At 39.2% G+C, this 22,378-nt stretch overlaps 1 protein-coding gene across 3 annotated transcripts; it reads right to left on the bottom strand.

The window, feature by feature from the left end:
* Window positions 1-4,408: 4,408 nt before the first annotated feature.
* Window positions 4,409-20,009, bottom strand: LOC121386492 (A-kinase anchor protein 9-like). 3 transcript variants are annotated; one of them, XM_041517405.1, is made up of 7 exons: window positions 19,949-20,009; window positions 16,253-16,312; window positions 14,454-14,572; window positions 11,067-11,193; window positions 9,440-9,625; window positions 6,327-6,415; window positions 4,409-5,732 (listed from the first exon to the last, which is right to left on the bottom strand). In XM_041517405.1, exons 2-7 carry the CDS (start codon window positions 16,310-16,312, stop codon window positions 5,681-5,683), a joined length of 633 nt encoding a protein of 210 aa, XP_041373339.1. In that variant the 5' UTR covers window positions 19,949-20,009; the 3' UTR covers window positions 4,409-5,680. The 3 variants fall into 3 exon arrangements, with proteins under 3 accessions (XP_041373339.1, XP_041373340.1, XP_041373342.1); XM_041517406.1 differs by having other exon boundaries at window positions 19,728-19,977; XM_041517408.1 differs by having other exon boundaries at window positions 19,733-19,977.
* Between the last annotated feature and the right edge of the window lie 2,369 nt (window positions 20,010-22,378).

Raw genomic sequence — 22,378 nt, 5'->3', positions numbered from 1 at the left:
CTGCTAATCGGAAAGAGTAGCCCATATAGTGGCGACAGCGGGTTTCCTCTCAAAATCTGTGTGGTCCTTAACCATATGTTTGACGCCATATAACCGTAAATAAAATGTGTTGGGTGCATCGTTAAATAAAACATTTCTTTCATTGATTGTGATCTTTATGTACCTCTGTATAAATTGTGTGCTTGATGCGCGGTCAATTTGGGATCGATCCCCGTCGGTGGGTCTATTGGGTTATTTTTCATTCCAGTCAGTGCACCATGACTGGTATATCAAAGGCTGTGGTATTGCTACCCTTTCTTTGGGATGGTGCATATAAAAGATATCTTGCTACTAATTGACAATTGTAGCGGGTTTCGTCTCTAAGATTATATGTCAAAATCATCAAATGTTTGACATCCAATAGCTGATGATTAATAAATCAATGTGCTCTCGTGGCGTCATTAAACAAAACTAACTTTAACTGTATAAATTGTACCCTATAGTGTTCATCATCATCGTTATGTTTCGTTATGTTTTATTATAATTTGATTGTGATGTTTGTGTACCTCTGTATAAATTATAGTGTTCATCACTGTTATATTTCATTATTCATTTGCAATGTTTGGGTGGTTATTTTTAATTCCAGTATTTTCAAGGTGTTGATGAAATCAACATTGTACATTATTTTAATAATTGTCTTCTATAATCATTATTTAATTGCAAGTATTTGGTGTTTTAGGGTTATTTTGTTGTGTGAGGGTGGCGAGGGTTCGCCTTTCTAAGCTTATATCCCCCCTCCCCCCCCCCCCCCTCCTCAAAACCAATAATTTAGTTTTAGTAATGGTGTCCCTAGTAACGGGGTGAGGACACAAGCCAAGTTGTGATCATTAATAATTTAGAGGAGAACCAAAAAACTTACATTTTCATCCTCAAGTCACCCCTCCCCTCTTAATTTGACCCTCAGTACCCTCGACTTGTGGGTTTTGTTAAGTGTTCACTAATGGTATATTTTTGCTATTTGTAGAAAACTATTTTATTATTTTTGTTACAGAACTGAAATAAAAAGATATTAAAACTACAAAGGTTGTTTTCTTCTTTTTGATTTGTTATTTGTTTTGATCAGTTGACCCCTGCGCGTGCTGTAACCTCAGCGTGGTGCAGGGGTGTAACATTCTCTTTGAGAATGGCCAATACAGCACAAATCCCCTTGTTTTCTTCGGAGTAAAAGTCAGTATCTATCTGTGATATTTGTATTTTTGCACAGTTCTTTACAAGGTGTTTTTATTTAAATCTTGAATTTTTATATTGATGTTGATCATCACTTTATTTGTTTGCATTACCATAGTTTGACACCCAATAGCCAATGTATTTTTCGTGCCGTTAAACATTTATTCATTCATTCATTGATCAGTTGTATAGTCCAGGGCTTCTAGATTATGGTAGCCCCACTCCCATGGCTAGTGATATTCAATGTTGGGCTAGTAAATAACTACCGGTATTGCCATGCCCGATTGCTAGTGAAATGTTTGGGTCAAATGCTGCAGTTGTCTATTTTATAAATATGAATATCCTGTCCCCCCACCACTACCCACAATGTTTAAGCTATCTCTCTCTTTAAGCGACATATCTGATTTTTATTATTATTTAGTAAAATTGTATTAACTTTAAAGTATAAAGTAGGGCTAGTAAAGTTAATTGTGCCTAGTAAATTTTTTAAATCTCTAATCCCATAGCCATTGGTGGGCCCATTGGCTATTTCTTGTTCCAGCCAGTGCATCATGACTGGTATATCCAAGGCTGTGGATTGTGCTATCCTGTCTGTGGGATGGTGCATATAAAAGATCCCTTGCTAGTAATGGGAAAAAATGTAGCGGGTTTCTTCTGATGACGAGTCAGAATTGCCAAATGTTCGACATCCAGTAGCCGATGATTAATTAATCAATGTGCTCTAGTGGTTTAGTTAAACAAAACAAACTTCCTTTTCTTTTTTAGTGCATTTAGGTCAGGCAGGTTTCATCTCTATGTCAAAATGACCCATGTTTGACATCCAATAGCCGATGATTAATTAATCAATGTGCTCTAGTGGTGTCGTTAAACAAAACAAACTTCTTTCTTTTCTGTTTTAGTGCATTTAGGTCAGGCAGGTTTCATCTCTATGTCAAAATGGCCCATGTTTGACATCCAATAGCCAATGACTAATTAATCAATGTGCTCTAGTGGTGTCGTTAAACAAAACAAACTTCTTTCTTTTCTTTTTAGTGCATTTAGGTCAGTGCATTTAGGTCAGGCAGGTTTAATTAATCATCTCTATGTCAAAATGGCCCATGTTTGACATCCAATAGCCGATAACTAATTAATCAATGTGCTCTAGTGGTGTCGTTAAACAAAACAAACTTCTTTCTTTTCATTTTTAGTGCATTTAGGTCAGGGATTTGCACCCACAATGACTAAACTTGTACATAATAAACAGATACAGTGTTGTACATAGTAAACAGATACAGTGTTGTACATAGTAAACAGATACAGTACCACTTTTCACAACAAGGCCACACAATTGCACCATTTAATAAAGGAAGGAAATTATTTATTTAACAACGCACTCGACACATTTTATTTACAGTTATACGGTGTCGGACATATGGTTAAGAACCAGAGAGATATTGAGGGAGGAAACCCGCTGTCATCACTTCATGGGCTACTCTTTTCGATTAGCAGCAAGGTATCTTTTATATGCACCATCCCATAGACACGATAGCACATACCACGGCCTTTGATGTACCAATCGTGGTGCACTGGCTGGAGCGAGATATAGCCAAATGCTAGTGATAGTAATGTATTGTCGAATACTAAATCTGTTACAACAGATTTTATTATATTTATCACAAGTATCATGCTTAATGCCAGCAATCCAATTTACTGGCTAAATGGGTTTTCTAAATATTCCTTGCCATTTAAAAAAAAAATTTGCATTAAAAAATATACATGTTACTATATTATACTTAATTTGGCAGTCTCGTTGAAAAAACATTAACTGCGGGAAAGTTGCAGAATGCACTTGAAAGTGTGGATTCATAAAAATAATTATTATCCATGTAGTTCCAGATATTCAGGAAAATATAACCAGTATGACCCACATGTGTCATAATGATTTCACGTGCACAACAAATGACGTAATTTTGTGAAGTGACATCATAACTTAATGCGGCTTCCCCAGTGTAAACGCTTATCAAAAATGACGTCATTTCGGGAAACGTCGTTTCACCATCTCTTTTTAGTTACGTTTGAAACGTTTTGACTACATGTATATGTTTTGACTATATGTAAAAATTACCAAATGTCTGACATGCAACAGCCGATGATTAATAAATCAACGTGCTCTAGTGGTGTCGTTAAACAAAACAAACCATAGTTTAAAATGTGTTTTCTTCCAAATTACTAACTAGTGATGCAGTCTACCAATCTGTTATAAAGTTAACAACATACAAATACTTAAAATTATAAAATTTCTACCTCTCATAAAGTTAACAAAAACAAATATGGATTGTTAAACAAATATGTGATGCAAAAACTATTTTTTTTTAATTCCCCGTTAACATTTTGTAATTTTAAGTCCACATCCATGTGTAAAATTGTCTAATCCTCATCACACACATTTTCCTGTCAATGTGGAATAGTACTGGATTTTATCATCCATTAAAGAGACATTCCTGAGTTTGCTGCAATGTTTAAGATGTTATCGACCGACAGAGACTTTTTAACGATTGTAATTACATATCAAATATATTTTTCTGCATAAAATATTAGTGACTGTATATTAAACGTGTTTCTGATCGTCCTAATATTTGTGCTAGGTTAAATTTCATTTTATTTTCGAAAAACGATTTTTTCGTACGTACGAAATTATTTAAAGGCAAACTCCAGTTTGGGCTTCCTACAAATATTAAGACGACCAAAAACACATTGAATATACAGACACTGATATTCTAAACAAGAAAATATATTTAATATGTATGTTTAATCGTAGAAATATTTTATTAGTCGAAAACATCTTACAATGCAGCAAACTCGGGAATGTCCCTTTAAGAGAAACATCTTACAATGCAGCAAACTCGGGAATGTCCCTTTAAGAGAAACATCTTACAATGCAGTAAACTCGGGAATGTCCCTTTAAGAGAAACATCTTACAATGCAGCAAACTCGGGAATGTCCCTTTAAGAGAAACATCTTACAATGCAGCAAACTCGGGAATGTCCCTTTAAGAGAAACATCTTACAATGCAGCAAACTCGGGAATGTCCCTTTAAGAGAAACATCTTACAATGCAGCAAACTCGGGAATGTCCCTTTAAGAGAAACATCTTACAATGCAGCAAACTCGGGAATGTCCCTTTAAAGTCTTTTGTAGGAGATATCGCTAGCACTATAATTTGCGATATCTCCTGCAACATTATCCTAGGAGATATCGCTTCTTTTGTTATGTCACTGTGTATGTTTCAGTGCTAAACCTATCATTAGTGACATAAATAATTTTAGTTCGGTTTGACGTAAGAAGATTTGGGTACAATTTACAGGGATGTGAGATGTGCTGGAACAAAAACGCTTACTGCTCACCTTCTTTCTTCCCAAGTCGGAACAAAGGCTTTTAAATAGCATATCCTGGATTGGACAAAACTGGCCAATCACAATGAAGCTGACAAAATCCAGCCAAAGGAATGTACTAGCTCGAATACTACTTTGTGCGATACTACTTTCATTTTTTCTTTTTTTCGCATCAGGATTGGGGTTTTTCGTTTTTTTTAGATGAAATGGAAAAGCGCATTTATGTTTCCGCGTAGCTCTCACGTCCCTGAATTTAGAAAACAGTCGGCTCAGAAATAAATAATCTGTGGTAAATTCCATAGTATTAATTTCCAGGAATTCCCTGTGGAAAGGACAATAGGCAAAAACTGCACTAATGTAGGCGGCTAAACGCACTACAGTAAGCTATATAATAGGCAGAAACAGAACTAAAAAATCATCTTCGGTCCCTTAATATGCCTACTAATAAACACTATTTTTTTTAATTAATTAATGTGAGTGCTTTTTGAATTACAACAGTATCTTTGGTGTAACTGTCAGATTTGGGAGTTTCTAGCACTAGGCAATAGATAAAAATAAAATAAAATATCAAGAGTTTTCTTCCATTAAAATATCCGTTTTTTTGCTTTGGTTTTTAAGACTTCTGTTAAAATATCAGAGATGTTTGTTTTAGATACTTTTTTCATGAGTGTTTTTCTTGTTACAACATCACAGATGTTCGTTTTGGCGTTTTAGGAGATTTCTTCTGTTAAAATATCACAGATGTTTGTGTTGGGTACTTTTTTCATGAGTGTTTTTCTTGTTACAATATCACAGATATTCGTTTTGGCTTTTTAGGAGATTTCTTCTGTTAAAATATCACAGATGTTTGTGTTGGGTACTTTTTTCATGAGTGTTTTTCTTGTTACAATATCACAGATATTCGTTTTGGCTTTTTCGGGAGATTTCTACTCTTAAAATATCACAGATGTTTGTTTGGATATTTTTTCCAAAAGTGATTTTCTTGTTAAAATATCACAGATATTCGTTTTGGCTTCTAAAAGTTTTTTCCTGCTAAAATATCAGTGGGTACTCTTGTGTCTATCACAGTCATTGTTATCAGTTGTGACCAGTACGTTTAGCCCTTCAGCCCGTTGGGTCCGATCCCATTGGTCTCTGATTCTTCAAATATTGACGACTGAAAAAAAACACAAGAAAAAAAACAATTACCGGTTATTAAAAAATATTTATATGTTTTGTTTTTACATTTTAATTAAATCAACAGGTCCAAACATCTTTTGTGTTGTGGGGCAGGGGGCAAATATGATTTGGAGGGGAGGGGGGCAGGTACAGTTCCTGTACATACAACAGTTCATTCATGTTTTGTAATTCTTTAATTAACATGTTCCCTTCACCTCCTCCCTGAATCCTCCCTGTCCATACAGCAGTGCATCCCCTCCCTATACATACAGCAATGTACCTTCCATGAATCCTCCCAGTAAATATACAGCAGTGCATCCCTCACACCCAATCCCTGAATCCTCCCGATACATACAGCATCGCATCCCTCACACCCCCTCCCAAAATCCTCCCTGTACATACAGCAGTGCATCCCTCACACAACCCTCCCTGAATTCTCCCTGTACATACAGCAGTGCATCCCTCACATAACCCTCCCTGAATCCTCCCTGTACATACAGCAGTGCATCACTCATACCACCTCCCTGAATCCTCCCTGTACATACAGCAGTACATCCCTAAAACACCCTCCCTGAATCCTCCCTGTACATACAGCATGGCATTCGTTTGCTGCAGTTCCTCAATTTTTGCCTCTGTTCTCTCCATCCATTCTTTGTACTGCTCCTGCCACGAAATCTTCAACTGAGAAAAAAGCCAAACATAATTATAAATACAAACATCTACACAAACTTTGAGAGGGGAGGGGTGAAGGAAGAACAAGATAATAGGGTTTGGTGAACTTAGGAAAGAAAGAAAGAAAGAAATGTTTTATTTAACGACGCACTCAGCAGCAAGGGATCTTTAATATGCACCATCCCATAGACAGGGTAGTACATACCACAGCCTTTCATATACCAGTCGTGGTGCACTGGCTGGAACGAGAAATAGCCCAATGGGTCCACTGACGGGAATCGATCCCAGACCGACCGCGCATCTTGCATGCGCTTTACCACTGGGCTACACTTATTTCAGGACAGGTAATGTTGAAAAGAAAAGAAGGAAGGAAATGTTTTATTTAACGACGTATACGTCACCACAAGAAAGTACAGCGCAGGTTCATTTTCCATAGGTGCAGGTTCATTTTCCATAGGGGCAGGTTCATTTTCCATAGGCGCAGGTTCATTTTCCATAGGGGCAGGTTCATTTTCCATAGGGGCGTCACGTTTTTCTTCATGTACCGTTGGTACTGGTGGACAACGTGTAAGTTTAATGTCATGAATGGACTTGAGAATAATCAACCTAAAGCTCTGTGGCATCAGATTTAGGAAAAAATGTGTATTTTAAACATTGTAGCTTGCAACCATTTGGTTGTCGAGTTTTGCCAAACCATTACATAGTTTCCTCTAGCCTTAACCCACATATTACTATCAATAAGAGGTAGGATTGGAGGTGACTCGAGCTAAAAAAAGGAAGAAAGGAAGGAAGTGTTTTATTTAACGACGCACTCAACACATTTTATTTACGGTTATATGGCGTCAGACATACGGTTAAGGACCACACAGATATTGAGAGAGGAAACCATCTGTCGCCACTTCATGGGCTACTCTTTCGATTAGAAACAAGGGATCATTTATATGCACCATACCACAGACAGGATAACACATACCACGGCCTTTGATGTACCAGTCGTGGTTCACTGGTTGGAGCAAGAATGTTTTTAAATAGATGCAGATATAGGATTTATTTAGGTCCAAGGCATAACATTAATGTAAATTAGTTCAGTGGCATTGATAAACAAAACTCCACAAACACAAAATTAATTGCTTGACCAAAAAATAGTGTGTGTGTGTCGGGGAAGGGAGGGGAACCTTGTAGGGTATCCACGAATATTCGAGTACTCGGGCATGGTCCAAGTCTAACAAGGCTCGAGTCCGTTCTTAGGACTAGAGTACCTGTGCAAGGAATAGTGCTTTCATTTAAAAAAAAATTAAATTTTGTCCTTTTGCCATATGCTTGCAGCTAGTCACATTATGGGGCTATGAGAGACTGTGTGCAATGCAATACAATGACATGACTTGGCATCCATGTTCAGCGCTGGAAATAAGGAAGGAGGGAAATATTTTATTTAACAATGCACTCAACACATTTTATTTATGGATATATGGCGTCGGACATATGGTTACGGTCCACACAGATATTGAGAGAGGAAACCCGTTGTCGCCACTTCATGGGCTACTCTTTTCGATTAGCAGCAAGAGATCATTTATATGCACCATCCCACAGACAGGATAACAAATACCACAGACTTTGAAATACCAGTCGCGGGGCACTGGTTGGAACGAGAAATAGCCCAATGGGCCCACCGACGGGGATCGATCCCAGACCAACCGTGCATCAAGCGAGCGCTGTACCACTGGGCTACTTCCTGTGCCCTTGCTGGAATTAAGATGCATAATGCTATTTTACTTTATTCCTTAACATCATCATCTAGTGTTAGTGTCGGGTACTCGGGTCTGGGTGGAGTTTGACCCTCGAGTACTCGAGTCCCATATTTTGGACTCGTGGAGGCCCTAGTTGGTTGGTTGTTTGTAACTTATTTACGTGCTTATATCCAATTAAGGTTCAAGCACATCTGTCCTGGGCATGCAACCCAGCTACATCGACTGTCCAATATTTTGGACTCGTGGAGGCCCTAGTTGGTTGGTTGTTTGTAACTTATTTACGTGCTTATATCCAATTAAGGTTCAAGCACATCTGTCCTGGGCATGCAACCCAGCTACATCGACTGTCCAATATTTTGGACTTGTGGAGACCCTAGTTGGTTGGTTGTTTGTAACTTATTTACGTGCTTATATCCAATTAAGGTTCAAGCACATCTGTCCTGGGCATGCAACCCAGCTACATCGACTGTCCAATATTTTGGACTTGTGGAGGCCCCTAGTTGGTTTGTTTGTAACTCGTGCTTATATCCAATTAAGGTTCAAGCACATCTGTCCTGGGCATGCAACCCAGCTACATCGACTGTCCAATATTTTGGACTCGTGGAGGCCCTAGTTGGTTGGTTGTTTGTAACTTATTTACGTGCTTATATCCAATTAAGGTTCAAGCACATCTGTCCTGGGCATGCAACCCAGCTACATCGACTGTCCAATATTTTGGACTTGTGGAGACTCTAGACCCTTGAGTTCCTGTTTAAATTTGCACCTACTTATCTCACCAAAAGGTTAGCTCGAGTCACCTCAAGCCCTCCCCGTTATTAATACTGATATGTCGGGTAAGGCTGGAGAAAACTCTACATAATGCTATGTCAATCTTCGACAACCAAATGATTGCAAGCTACTGTGTCTAAAATACAAATTTTTTTCCTAAATCTGTCGGTGGGCCCATTGGGCTATTTCTCGTTCCAGCCAGTGCACCACGACTGATATATCAAAGGTCGTGGTATGTACTACCCTGTCTGTGGGATGGTGCATATAAAAGATCCCCTGCTGTTAATCGGAAAGAGTAGCCCATGAAGTGGCAACAGCGGGTTTCCTCTCTCAATATCTGTGTGGTCCTTAACCATATGTCCGACACCATATAACCGTACATAAAATGTGTTGAGAACGTCGCTAAATAAAACATGTCTTTCTTTCCTCTAGCCTTAACCCATGTATTATTATCAAGAAGAGGTGGGGCTGGAGGTGACTCGAGCTAAACAAAAGGTGTGAAAAACCAGTTGGGAACCTTATTTGCTAGTTTCTCCTCCGTTTCACACCAGTGTGCCTCCTTGACGCTCAGTTCCAGTCTGAGGGAGTCGACTTGGTCACTCAGCTGACTGTTTTCAATCCTCAGAGCCAGATTCTCATTGGTCAGTTCCGCCATATCTTGTCTCAGCTGTGTGATTTCCTCCTCGTGAGTACAAGCACCATCCTGTGGAGGTTGAAAAAACATTACTCAAGTCCTAATCAAAATTATACCAAACTGGTTTTTTTATTTATTACATAATGAAATAAATAAAGTTGTTTAATGACACCACTAGTGCACATTGATTAATTAATCATTGCCTATTGGATGTCAAACATTTGGTAATTTTGAGATATAGTCTTAGAGAGGAAGCCCGCTACATTTTTCCATTAGTAGCAAGGGATCTCTTATATGCACCATCACAGACAGGAAAGCACATACCACGGTCTTTGATATAACAATCGTGGTGCACTGGCGGTAATGTTACTAAAGTTCTAATTAAAGTTACATGGGCATACCCAACTGGGTTGTTTTGGGTTTTGTTTTTTTTGGGGTGGGTGGGGGTTAATTACTACATAATGATTCAACCTGAAAACTGTATTAGCATTATGAAAACTTATTTTTGCATACCGACAACACTCATAATGAATTCACCCCATCAGTGGGTCCACAGGGCTATTTCTCGTTCCAACCAGTGCACCACAACTGGTATGTCAAAGGCTGTGGTATATGCTATAGTGTCCGAGGGATGGTGCATATAAAAGACTCCTTGCTACTAATCGGGGTGGGAATTGGTCAACTGTAAAAAGGAGGAAATCTAGAGGGGTCTCGGAAATTCTTGAAATCCTAGGCTAAAATCTGTGCCAACTGACACATTTTGGATGAAAGGCCGATTAAAATGCGAGGAAACGCAATTTTCCATGAGAGGAAAACAGCTGATCCAAGGAGAATTCCCACCCCTGTACTTATGGAAAAATGTAGCCGGTGCCCTCTATATGATTATATGTCATAATTACCAAATATTTGACATCCAATAGCCGATGATTAATATGTCAATGTGCTTTAGTGGTGTCGTTAAACAAAACAAACTTTAAACATAATAAACATCAAAAAGTTGCTTTTATTGCTGAACATTTTTTATTTTCCTAATTAACAAGCATATAAAGGAAATGATGGAAATGTTTCATTTAACGACACACTCAGCACATTTTATTTACGGTTATATGGTGTCAGACATATGGTTAAGAACCACACAGATACTGAGAGAGGAAACCCGCTCTCGCTACTTCACGGACTACTCTGTTCGATTAGGAGCAAGGGATCTTTAATATGCACCATCCCACAGACAGGATAGTACATACCACGGCCTTTGTTACACCAGTTGTGGAGCATTGGCTGTAACGAGAAATAGCCCAATGGGTCCACTGACGGAGATCGATCCTTGACCCACCGCACATCGAGCGAACGCTTTACCACTGGTTTACGTCCTGCCCCCCCCACCCCCCACCCCCCACCAAATGGATTTTCAAGATCTGCCACTGGTATATAATAGGTTACTATAATAAGTTTGAAGGAGTGTACACACACACCCCTGCATCCTTTTTGCCTCACCGATTGTTAAATATACCTTTGACATCTGTTGTTTAACTTGCTCCATTTCGGTAGCGAATTTGTTTCGCAGTGCTGCAATCTCTTTCTCCCAGTCACTGTCATCTTTAACCGACTTCGTATCCGACAACTTTGTCTTAGAGTCTCTGAAACGAACACCCGATCATTTTATGCAATGGGCTCTGTTTTTTTGTCCCATCTAAAACACTTTTGTCTATTGTAAATAATTCTAAATATCTGAAGATTGTAGAGATCAAAGCTGTATATACAGAGAGACAGGATCCGTCATGAGTGTTTTTTAATATGGAAAATATCAACCGAGTCTACGTTAATTGGTATTTGTCGAGGCTCTGCAGAGGCAAATACCGACTGACTAAACGAGGTTGAATTCTATTTATCCTACAACACTTACTTAAGCCTATGTCCCAGAAGAGACGATGGGCATAAGTAAGTAAGTAACATTTTCATTCGATATTTAGTCAATTACAGTGCTACATGTATAGTCATCTCCATCGGTAATATGACATCATCACGATTAGCACAAATTAGTTTGACATCACGCATTTTAACTAAATCTTATGAAAACATTACGTTCAAGTATACAGGTCTCATTGTCAGCAACACATTATTACCTAAAGACCTTGGAAATTTGCATATACCTCTAAATTTGCATACCATTATTAACCAGGTTAATACATAGAGATTATTAAACAAGCTTGTGTGTATCATACTGATTTTACGAAACTAGTGTCAGGATTTTTGTATTGCCAGAGCGAGAGCGATGGTAATACATGAATCCTGACTCGAGTTTCGTAAAATCAGTACGACTCACAGGAAAGTGTAATAATCTCTTTATTATCCATATTATTATTGTTGTTTTCTTTATCTATAACAAGACCCAACTCAAAATGTTTCAGCCACAACTAGAAGGAGATGACGAAATGACATCATGTTTCAACTGCCCAGTCTGAGCTAGGACTAGAGAAGCAATGTCATGTTATGACGTCGCTTCCCAAAATTACGCCAGTACACTTGTTATTACACGTTTGCTTCGTATGGTTATTATTAACTCGGTTATGTTGAACCATGTGGATAATAAACTAAATTACCACATACGTTTATGACATGGATATCATGACTAAGTTATAGGATAAATTAATTTAACAGTTTCTAGCAAGAGTCCTCTTGTAAATATATACACACACACACAGTGTATTGGCGCACCCAAGCATTCAAAGCTATTTGTTTTTGTGAACACTGTGAATTACGTAGCAAAATGTGTTTCTCACCAACGAAGCTTTTCGTAATCTTAAATATACTACAGTGAAACCCCTCTAAACCGGACACCCTTGAGACCAAGTAAAATGTCTGGTTTTAAGAGGTATCCACTTTAGAGAGGTTATTTCTGTACTGATTTTTTTTAAAAGGACCATGAAAAACATCCGGTTTTGGGGGAATTCTGGTTTACAGAGGGTCCGATTTTGTGAGGTTTCACTGTAAACATTTTTTTTGTCAGCAGTAAATAAACATTTTAAAATTGTAGGCTGAGCAAGTACTGGAAGAGACCAATGAGGAAAGCATGAGAACCATCATCACCAGAAGACGGTGGAAGTGGATTGGCCATGTGCTCCGAAAATGAAAAAAAGAAAGAAAGAAAGAAATGTTTTATTTAACGTGCACTCAACACATTTTATTTACGATTATATGACGTCAAACATATGGTTAAGGACCACACAGATTTTGAGAGGAAACCCGCTGTCGCCACTTCATGGGCTACTCTTTCCAATTAGCAGCAAGGGATCTTTTATTTGCGCTTCCCACAGGCAGCATAGCACAAACCATGGCCTTTGGATCACTGGTCGGTGCAAGTGGTTTACACCTACCCATTGAGCATTGCAGAGCACTCACTCAGGGTTTGGAGTCGGTATCTGGATTTAAAATCCCATGCCTCGACTGGGATCCGAACCCAGTACCTACCAGCATGTTGACTGATGGCCTAACCATGACGCCGGTGCTCCGAAAAGAAGACACATCTATCACCAGAACTGCAAGGGGGCGGGACAAAGCCCAGTGGTACAGCACTCGCTTGATGTGCGGTCGGTGTGGGATCGATCCCCATCATTGGGCCCATTGGGCCATTTCTTGTTCCAGCCAGTGCACCATGACTGTTATATCAATGGCTGTGGTATGTGCTAGGCTGTCTATGGGATGGTGCATATAAAAGATCCCTTGCTGCTAATCGAAAAGAATAGCCCATGAAGTGGCGATAGCGGGTTTCCTCTCTCAATATCTGTGTGGTCCTTAACCTATGTCTGACGCCATATAACCGTAAATAAAATGTGTTGAGTGTGTCATTAAATAAAACATTTCCTTCCTTCTAGAACTGCAGTGCGCTGGACCCCTGAAGGGAAAAGAAAGAGAAGACGTCCGAAAACAACATGGCCCCGAACAGTGGAAATAGAGATGAAGGAGACAGGACACAGTTGGGGCACCATCGAGAGATTGGCAAGGGATCGACCGGCGTGGAGGAACTTCATCGCTGCCCTAAATGTCACTAGGCATGACAGGAAATGATGATGATGATAAATGTAGGCACCCTCCCACATATCCAAAACGAATTCTTTGTCTGTTGATTCGGTGCAGTAGATGTGTCCCGGTGACCCTGCTATTTATAGACCGCCCATGACCTCACTCTGTAGCCCATAAATGCTACACTGGTGTTCCAGGATTATTTTAGCACCTTTTCATGTTTGTTTTATGTACATGCTCTCCTGGAAAATGTATATAAAAAAATTGCTTGAACAGGTGGTGGGATTTGACTCCCAAAACCCACCTCTGCACACACACCTAAAACCATGTCAATTTCTTTAATAATTGGCATTTACAGTGGATTTTGAACTAAGCCATAACATTTGGTCTGACGTTTACCGTCTGCGGAATGGCGTCCCCACTTGAATAACTTCCCCAGAAAAAAATTATTGAAGAAAACAAAAGAAATGTTACTTGAGCTGGGGGAGCGGGGCATTTGATCCGCAAAATCCACCCAGTGCTTGAAATTTGCCAAAAAATATGGTGGCCTCAAAAATAATGGATGATGGCAAATTATGGTAAACGAACCAGGAGCACGATTTTAATATGGAATAAATAGATGCAATACATATATTAATAGTGGCTCATATGCTATAGATCTAAAGTAGATCGCTCAAATAATAGTATTATTTGGGCGACTAATGCCATTATTTTTTAATATTCAAGTCACCCAAACAGGACACTGGTCGCACTTGGCGACCTGGCCACAGGCCGTTTCGAGCCCTGTCACCCCCTGCACACGCGCCTGAAATCTCTTTAATAACTGGTGTTTACAGTGGATTGTGAACAAAGCCGTAACATTTGGTCTGACGTTTACCGTCTGCTGAACGGAGTTCCGACTTGAATAACCTCCCTTTCTCGTTTGAGAACTGTCGTACTTTTAGCCTTCCTCAAGTCATCGAGCCTCTTCTTCAAACTGGCCACCTCATCTTCCAGCTGAAAAGAGTTTGATTGTTTAACAACACCACTAAAGCACATTGACAGAGGCGGATCTAAGGGGGGCCCCAGGGGCCCGGGACCCCCCCCCCTTAAATTTGACGAAAGTTATAATTTTATTATATATTAATTTTAGTTTTTTTGCAGTCCCCCTCCAAACCTCCCCTGAAGTTCCCTTGGCATTCCGCCTCAAGTCATTGGGGCCCCCTATAAATGGATTTAATGGATCTGCCACCGATTGATTAGTCAATCATCGGCTATTGGATGTCAAACATTTGATAATTCTAACACGTAGTCATCAAAGGAAACCCATTATATTTTTCCTAATGCATCAAGGCATCTTTTATATGCACTTTCCCACAGACAGGAAAGCACATACCATGGCCTTTGAACAGTTGTGGTGCACTGGTTGGAACAATAAAAAAAACCATTCAGTTGGAATAGATCCACTGAGATGATTCAATCTTGCAAAGCAAGCATCTCCAAGCGAGCACTCAACCAACTGAGCTAAACCCGCCTCCCCCAACTGAAAAGAGCGGGATGTAGCTCAGTGGTAGATAGAACACTTGTCTGAGGTACAGTAGGTCACAGGATCAACTGCTATAAGTAGACTCAGGTTTTTTTTCTGTCCTAACCATTTCACTATGATTTGTACATTAAAGGGTGTATGTACAGTCCTGGTTAGAGATTTACTTTTTAACCATTCTTAGCGCTACAATATCATAAACAGTCGTAAGCTATGATGTCACAACAATGCTAGATGTAGCCCAGTGGTAAAGCACTTGCTTTATGCACGGTCGGTTTAGGATTGATCCCCGTCAGTGGGCCCATTGGGGTATTTCTCATTCCTGCCAGTGCACCACAACTAGTATATCAAAGGCCATGGTATGTGCTTTCCTGTCTGAGGAATGCTGTATATAAAAGATCTCTTGCTACTAATGAAAAAAATTGAGCAGGTTTCCTCTTTAAAACTATGTGTCAAATTGACCAAATGTCTGACATCCAATAGCCGATGATTAATAAATCAATGTGCTCTAGTGGTGTCATTGAACAAAATAACCTTTTATGCCGAGATAATAATAATACATAATAATACATACAAGATCCCAATTTGCTAAATTAATTTTTTTTTTAATTTGGAAAAAGTTGACCCGTACCCCTCTATATCAAAGTCTCTAAAGACTGACTCTAATCCTAACCATTGAAAGGAGACCACAGGTCACATTCATGCCAAACAGTCAGATTAACCAACAGTGTTGAATATGGTAATATACTAATAATGTAAATAGCAAATAATCATTGCCCAACTTTTTTTTATTGCAGGGTTTTATCACCTATGTTTCTATACTCCGATAATAGGCACCATTCCCCACCATTCTACAGAGGCTATGTCGTTTTTTATTCCCAATTTTGTAGTAAAAAATTCCCAATCTGAATGTAAATCTCATTCACTTGACAAACTTTCCCTCCCCGATAACATTTTGTAATGCACAGTAGATCTATTTATTTGAATAAACACAAGTACATGTATATACATATATATAGTATTACTTTTTAAATTCTAACGTGGCTTAATAAGATGTTTTTCAAATCCTAATTTTGGTAAAACGACGCTAAATTTCCCAATTTCAAAGCCATGGGTGTCAAGTCAAATTTTAGAATTAAGATAATTCACTGTACCTCTTTGACTCGTGTTTTCAACAACGCTTCATTCAGCTTTGAATCTTTCTTTGAAGCCATCTGTAACAAAATAGAATTTCTTATCACTTTAGTCCATTGCATTTTATCATATAATATCTGACATTTTCAGTGCAATCAAAGTATGTGATATTTTTTAGATCACATACTTTAAGAATTTTTTAACTAGGTTTATTGATATTTAAGCAAACGTACTTGGGTGACACTCCATGATTGATGTATGCATTCATAGTCATCAAATTAAAACATTTCAATGGCAATTTGATACTGAAAGCTGTCCAGCATTCAGAAAACAAAAAACGTTAGGCATAACTTTATTTTGATGTAAGGACATCCAAAATGACGTCATTCGAGTTTGACGTCATTTTCATTCAAAAATACACCGCGCCACATATTCTTACATCATTTGAATATCTAGTAATGGCAGACTGGAATTAAAGTTACCTGTACAGTTTACAAAAACAATTTGTATTAAGCTTGAGGTTATATGATAAAGAGATTATTACCCTCGTGTATTTCGGTATCGTCAATATCATATATTAGGAATAAAAATAATGTATTATGCTCTGGTAATAACCTCTATGTACATGTATTACTCTTCAGTCGACATTAAAGTAAAGTAAAGTTTGTTTTATTTAACGACGCCGCTAGAGCACATTGATTTTTTATCTTATCATCGGCTATTGGACGTCAAACATATGGTCATTCTGACACTGTTTTTAGAGGAAACCCGCTGTCGCCACATAGGCTACTCTTTTTACGACAGGCAGCAAGGGATCTTTTATTTGCGCTTCCCACAGGCAGGATAGCACAAACCATGGCCTTTGTTGAACCAGTTATGGATCACTGGTCGGTGCAAGTGGTTTACACCTACCCATTGAGCCTTGCGGAGCACTCACTCAGGGTTTGGAGTCGGTATCTCGATTAAAAATCCCATGCCTCGACTGGGATCCGAACCCAGTACCTACCAGCCTGTAGACCGATGGCCTAACCACGACGCCACCAAGGCCGGTCAGTCGACATTAGAACATGTTATACAAGTTGTAGAACTTAAAGGGACAGACCCTAGTTTCAACCCGTGAAAATTAACACTACGTTTAGTTTATCTACAAACCTGTAACACATTTGGATAAAGTTACAATTGAGTGAAACATGAGTCTGTGACTTCGAAATGGTGAAATACCCTCTAAAAACGGACTAATACTCGACTCCATAACTGTTTTTTCTCAGACACACGTGCGTTTTTAAAAATATGAGAAATGCAGTTTGTGATATCAAAACCAACAGGATGACCAAAAACACTTTGAATGTATGGAAATTTATAATTATAAACCATAAAATCTAAGTAAAGTATGATTTCAGTTATCAAAAACGGCCATAATAGTCAAAAATATAACTTAATGTTTAAAAACTAGGGTATGTCACTTTAAGCCAAAGTTTTAGTTAACCCAGCTAGTTGCAGAACATGTTACATTAGTTGTACTTGTAGAATCATGCAGGCCTTGACCTTAACGTTTTTCACAAGTAGCCATCTGGGCTACCAGGTTATAAAATCTGGTAGCCCCATAATTTTAATACATAAAAAAAATTAGAGAATATATTAAAATCCATTAATTTTTTTATTTAAATAGGGTTTTTTAAAACCATGAGAAATATACCGTGAAATATACACATGTACTTGTTGATTGGGGAGTAACTGGACGTGTAAAACTAATATATAGTAGCCCAGTGGACTACCAGCTTTAGACATCTGGTAGTCCATTTGATAGTCAAAACACCCTGGTTACATTAGGGGGTTTTTTTTTGGGGGGGGGGGTTAACGACACCACTAGAGCACATTTATTTATTAATCATTGGCTATTTGATGTCAAAGAGTTGGTAATTTTGACATATATAGTCTTTGCGAGAAAACTTGCTACATTTTCCAGTCAGTAGCAAGAGATCTTTTATATGCACCATCTCACAGACAGGAAAGCACGTCATACCACATCCTCTGATATACCAGTCGTGGTGCACTGGCTGGAATGAGAAATAGTTCAATAGGCCTACCAACGGGATCGATCCCAAATCGACCTCGCATCAAAGAAAAAAAAGAAAAAAAGAAAAAAATGTTTTATTTAATGACGCACTCAACACATTTTATTTACGGTTATATGGCTTCAGACATACGGTATGGTTAAGGACTACACAGATATTGAGAGAGAAAAACCTCTGTCGCCACTTCATGGGCTACTCTTTTCGATTATCAGCAAGGGATGTTCTATATGCACCATCCCAGACAGGGTAGTACATACCACGGTCTTTGATATGCCAGTCGTGATGCACTGGCAGGAACGAGAAATAGCCCAATGGGCCCACCGACGGGGATCGATCCTAGACCGACCGCGCATTGTGTGAGCACTGTACCACTGAGCTATGTCCTACCCCCTGCATCAAGTGAGTGCTTTATCACTGGACTACGTCTTTTCCCCAAGTTAGAGATGGAATTGATCACTCTTCTTCATTTTTTTAATAGCAAGGTCTGCATGTCTGATGATAACTAGTGCAGAGCGCACATTAAGTCAATACGTTTCTTAATGTGCAGGGTTGTGAGTTGCTTCCCTGTTTAATAGCAAATTTAAAATGGTGGGGAAAGTTGTGTGGGATTTATTTTGTTAATAATGACGCAAGTATTTCAATAGGGATTCAGTGAGTATGGTAGGTTATACATTTTTGGTTTGTATGTCCATTTGCTGCACTATTTTGGTTGAGAAACCGTTGAAACATGGTGCTACAAGTTTTGAATACCAGCTAATATATATATATATATATATATATATATATATATAGGGTATGTAACTATCCAGATGTAGAAAGAACCACACTTTCTTTCTACATCCATTCGGACTAGTCTGATGATACAGTGCACCTGCCATGGTATGTGTTATCCTGTCTGGATGGTGCATATAAGATCCCTTAGGTCTCACTACACAGATCACTACCGGGTGAGAGTTCATTCATCACTGTCCACTATAGTTCCTAATTGTGACACGTTATGGTTCACATATTCACTTCTAGTAAATGGTGAAGAATTAAAACAATATGTATGTTTAGTGGCAAGCCTTCTGGCTGTATTTTGCCCATGTTATTTTTTAATATTGTGCATCGACTGAGACGGAAATGTTCTCAATTTTGGAGTGAAAATAAATGCTTATATAATGTATGTTCGCAATGGTGTATGTTGTTAGTGCCAACGAGAACCCGTTCTATTGTCAGTCTTCGTTCGAAGTTGGGCAATTTAACATGTTTCAATGGCAGATGACATCTGTGTAGAGAGACCTTCCTTAGCTCGGAAAATGTAGCAGGTTTCCTCTCTAAGACTATGTCAAAATTACCAAATATTTGACATCCAATAGATGTTGATTAATAAGTCAATGTGCTCTAGACTAGTCTAGAGATGTCATCAAACAAAACAAACTTTACTCTCTTTTTTTATTCAAACCAAAGTGGAGGAATTCCTGAACCAACCAGTTGAATTGAACACTTCAAGTTCAACAAGATAACGGATTTGCAACAAAACTAAAAGTTGACACTATGCAGACAACACAACATCTTATCTTTCTATTTCGCTATAACTAAACTTTCCAATCAGAGACGCGTCAATGAAATACATATATGCATGTTTTTTCAAAAACCCACGGCGTTCTTAGCGACAGATATGAAACTGACGAAAGGTCATCATTCTCACTTTTCAATTTACGGAAACACCCGAACTCCGACAGTTTGGTAATCGTACCTTCCTCCATTATTTGGTGGCACCCCCTCTATTTGACAGGGATCGACGAAAGAAAGGAATATTTGAATAGCGACACCTCAGATCATTTTAAACTCGTGCCACTTGGTGTCTAACATGATTATAAATTGTGTTGATAGAGAGCAACAAAGGAGGAGCCGGCATGGGTTGACACCTGCGCCCATGACAGGCGAGCGCTACAGCAGCTTGCTCTGGATGTGCACGTTAAACCCTTAGACCAGAAACCTGATGTCTGCCATACCGATAAAGGAGCAAGCGGTATACTATAAACACAAACACAAACATAAACACACACACACACACACACACACACACACACAGACAGAGAGACATAGAGAACAAGAGAGAGAGGGCAAGAGAGAGAGGGAGGGGAGACAGAGAGAACAAGAAAGGGGGAGAGAGAGAGAGAGACAGAGAGAACAAGAGAGAACAAGAGAGACAGAGAGGAGGGGATTGAGAGAGAGAGAGAGAGAGACAGAGAGACAGAGAGACAGAGACAGAGAGAGACAGAGAGAGACAGAGAGGGAGGAGAGATAGAAAGAGACAGACAGACAGAGACAGAACAAGAGCGAGCGAGAGAGAGAGAGAGAGAGAGAGAGAGAGAGAGAGAGAGAGAGAGAGAGAGAGAGAGAGAGAGCGAACAGTTATATTCACGACTGTTTGTGTACCAGTCGCGGGAGAACAGGTTGGGAAAGAGAAGAAGAAAAACCCAGAGTCCACTGAGGGCAATCGATCTTGTGGCCCATCGCATCTCAGAATGGCGCTCTGCCACTGAGCTACATTATATGAAGCCCCTAACGAACAACCAGGAGGAATTACATATGCATGTTGGACAGCGCTTTCGGCCTCTTTCACTGTAAATGATACAATACAAGATTTAGCTTTGCTTCGAGAGTCTGTGGGGCGTTTTCCTACATTTGTTTTTGTTTTGTTTAACGACACCACTAGAGCACATTGATTAATTAATCATCGGATATTGGATGTCAAACATTTGGTAATTCTGACACGTAGTCATCAGAGGAAAGTCTTTTATATGCACTTTGCCACAGATAGGAAAACACATACCACGGCCTTTGACCAGTTGTGGTGCACTGGTTGGAACGAGAGAAAAAAAAGTTGAATGGATCCACCGAGGTGGTTCGATCCTGCGACGCAAGCACCTGCAGCGAGCACTCAACTGCCTGTGTTATATCCCGCCCCTTCATCTGACAATGTTCGTGAGCGAGACATATAGCTCAGTGGTAAAGCGCTCACTTGATGCGCGATCTGTTTACGATCGATCCTCGTCAGCGGGCCCATTTCTCGTTCAAAGGCTGTGTTGTGCTGCCTGTGGGATGGTGCATATCTGAAAAGATCCCTTGCTATAGGCTACTAAAGGAAAACAATATAGCGGGTTTCCTTTCTAAGATTATATATAGTAAACATACGAAATGTTTAATATTGATTAATAAATCAATGTGCTCTGGTGGTGTCGTTAAACAAAACAAATTTTAGCTTTAACTACAAAAAGAATGCCAAAACAAACTTCAAACGTGTATATGCGCACATAGGCTAGATAACGTTTTCTCTAAACGTAATCGTGTAGATGAAACCACAATTACGTCATACAATAAGTACAGTATTACCCAACCCCCATTGGGTATTGTTTGTGAGTACTTGTGCATGACCATAGATACTTTACAAGTAGAACTAGGCTAGGACCTAGAGCCAGAGTAAGCTCGTCCTGTCCTGAACGGAGGGTCTGGTGAAAGATGACATCTGAGCCCATGACAGGCATGTGCTACAACAGCTTGTTCTGAATGTGCACGTTAAAACCTATATGCCCTGACACCAGAAAGCTCTTGCTAAATGGCAAACTTCAATTTTATTTGCAGGGCTCACTCTATAGGCCCTACAGTGCCAAATTAGCCAATTGCTAATTTGTATGCCTATACAAAGTGGCTACAACATTTACTCTTTGGCTAATAAAATATTCCTTAAATTAACCACATTTTAATAATTTTCAAGGAAATTCTCTACATATGTGAAAATTGGCTGAACCAAAACAAAATATAAAAAATTCAGGGTGAACCCTGAATTGGATGGGGGGGGGGGGCGAATATATAATTGGTAGTGGAGGTGATGGTGATGGTGATGGTGACGGTGACGGTGACGGTGGTGGTGATTATGATGATGGTGGTGATCGTGATCGTGATGGTGGTGGTGATTATGATGATGATGGTGATGGTGGTGGTGATGGTGATTATGATGATGATCAGTGATTATGATGCTGACGATATCGATGGTGAATAGCATCTGAAATGTAATAGGACCTA

The sequence above is a fragment of the Gigantopelta aegis genome, chromosome 12 (genome assembly GCF_016097555.1).
Source record: "Gigantopelta aegis isolate Gae_Host chromosome 12, Gae_host_genome, whole genome shotgun sequence".
Taxonomy (NCBI): domain Eukaryota; kingdom Metazoa; phylum Mollusca; class Gastropoda; order Neomphalida; family Peltospiridae; genus Gigantopelta; species Gigantopelta aegis.
This window is presented reverse-complemented; position numbering and strand designations above follow the sequence as displayed.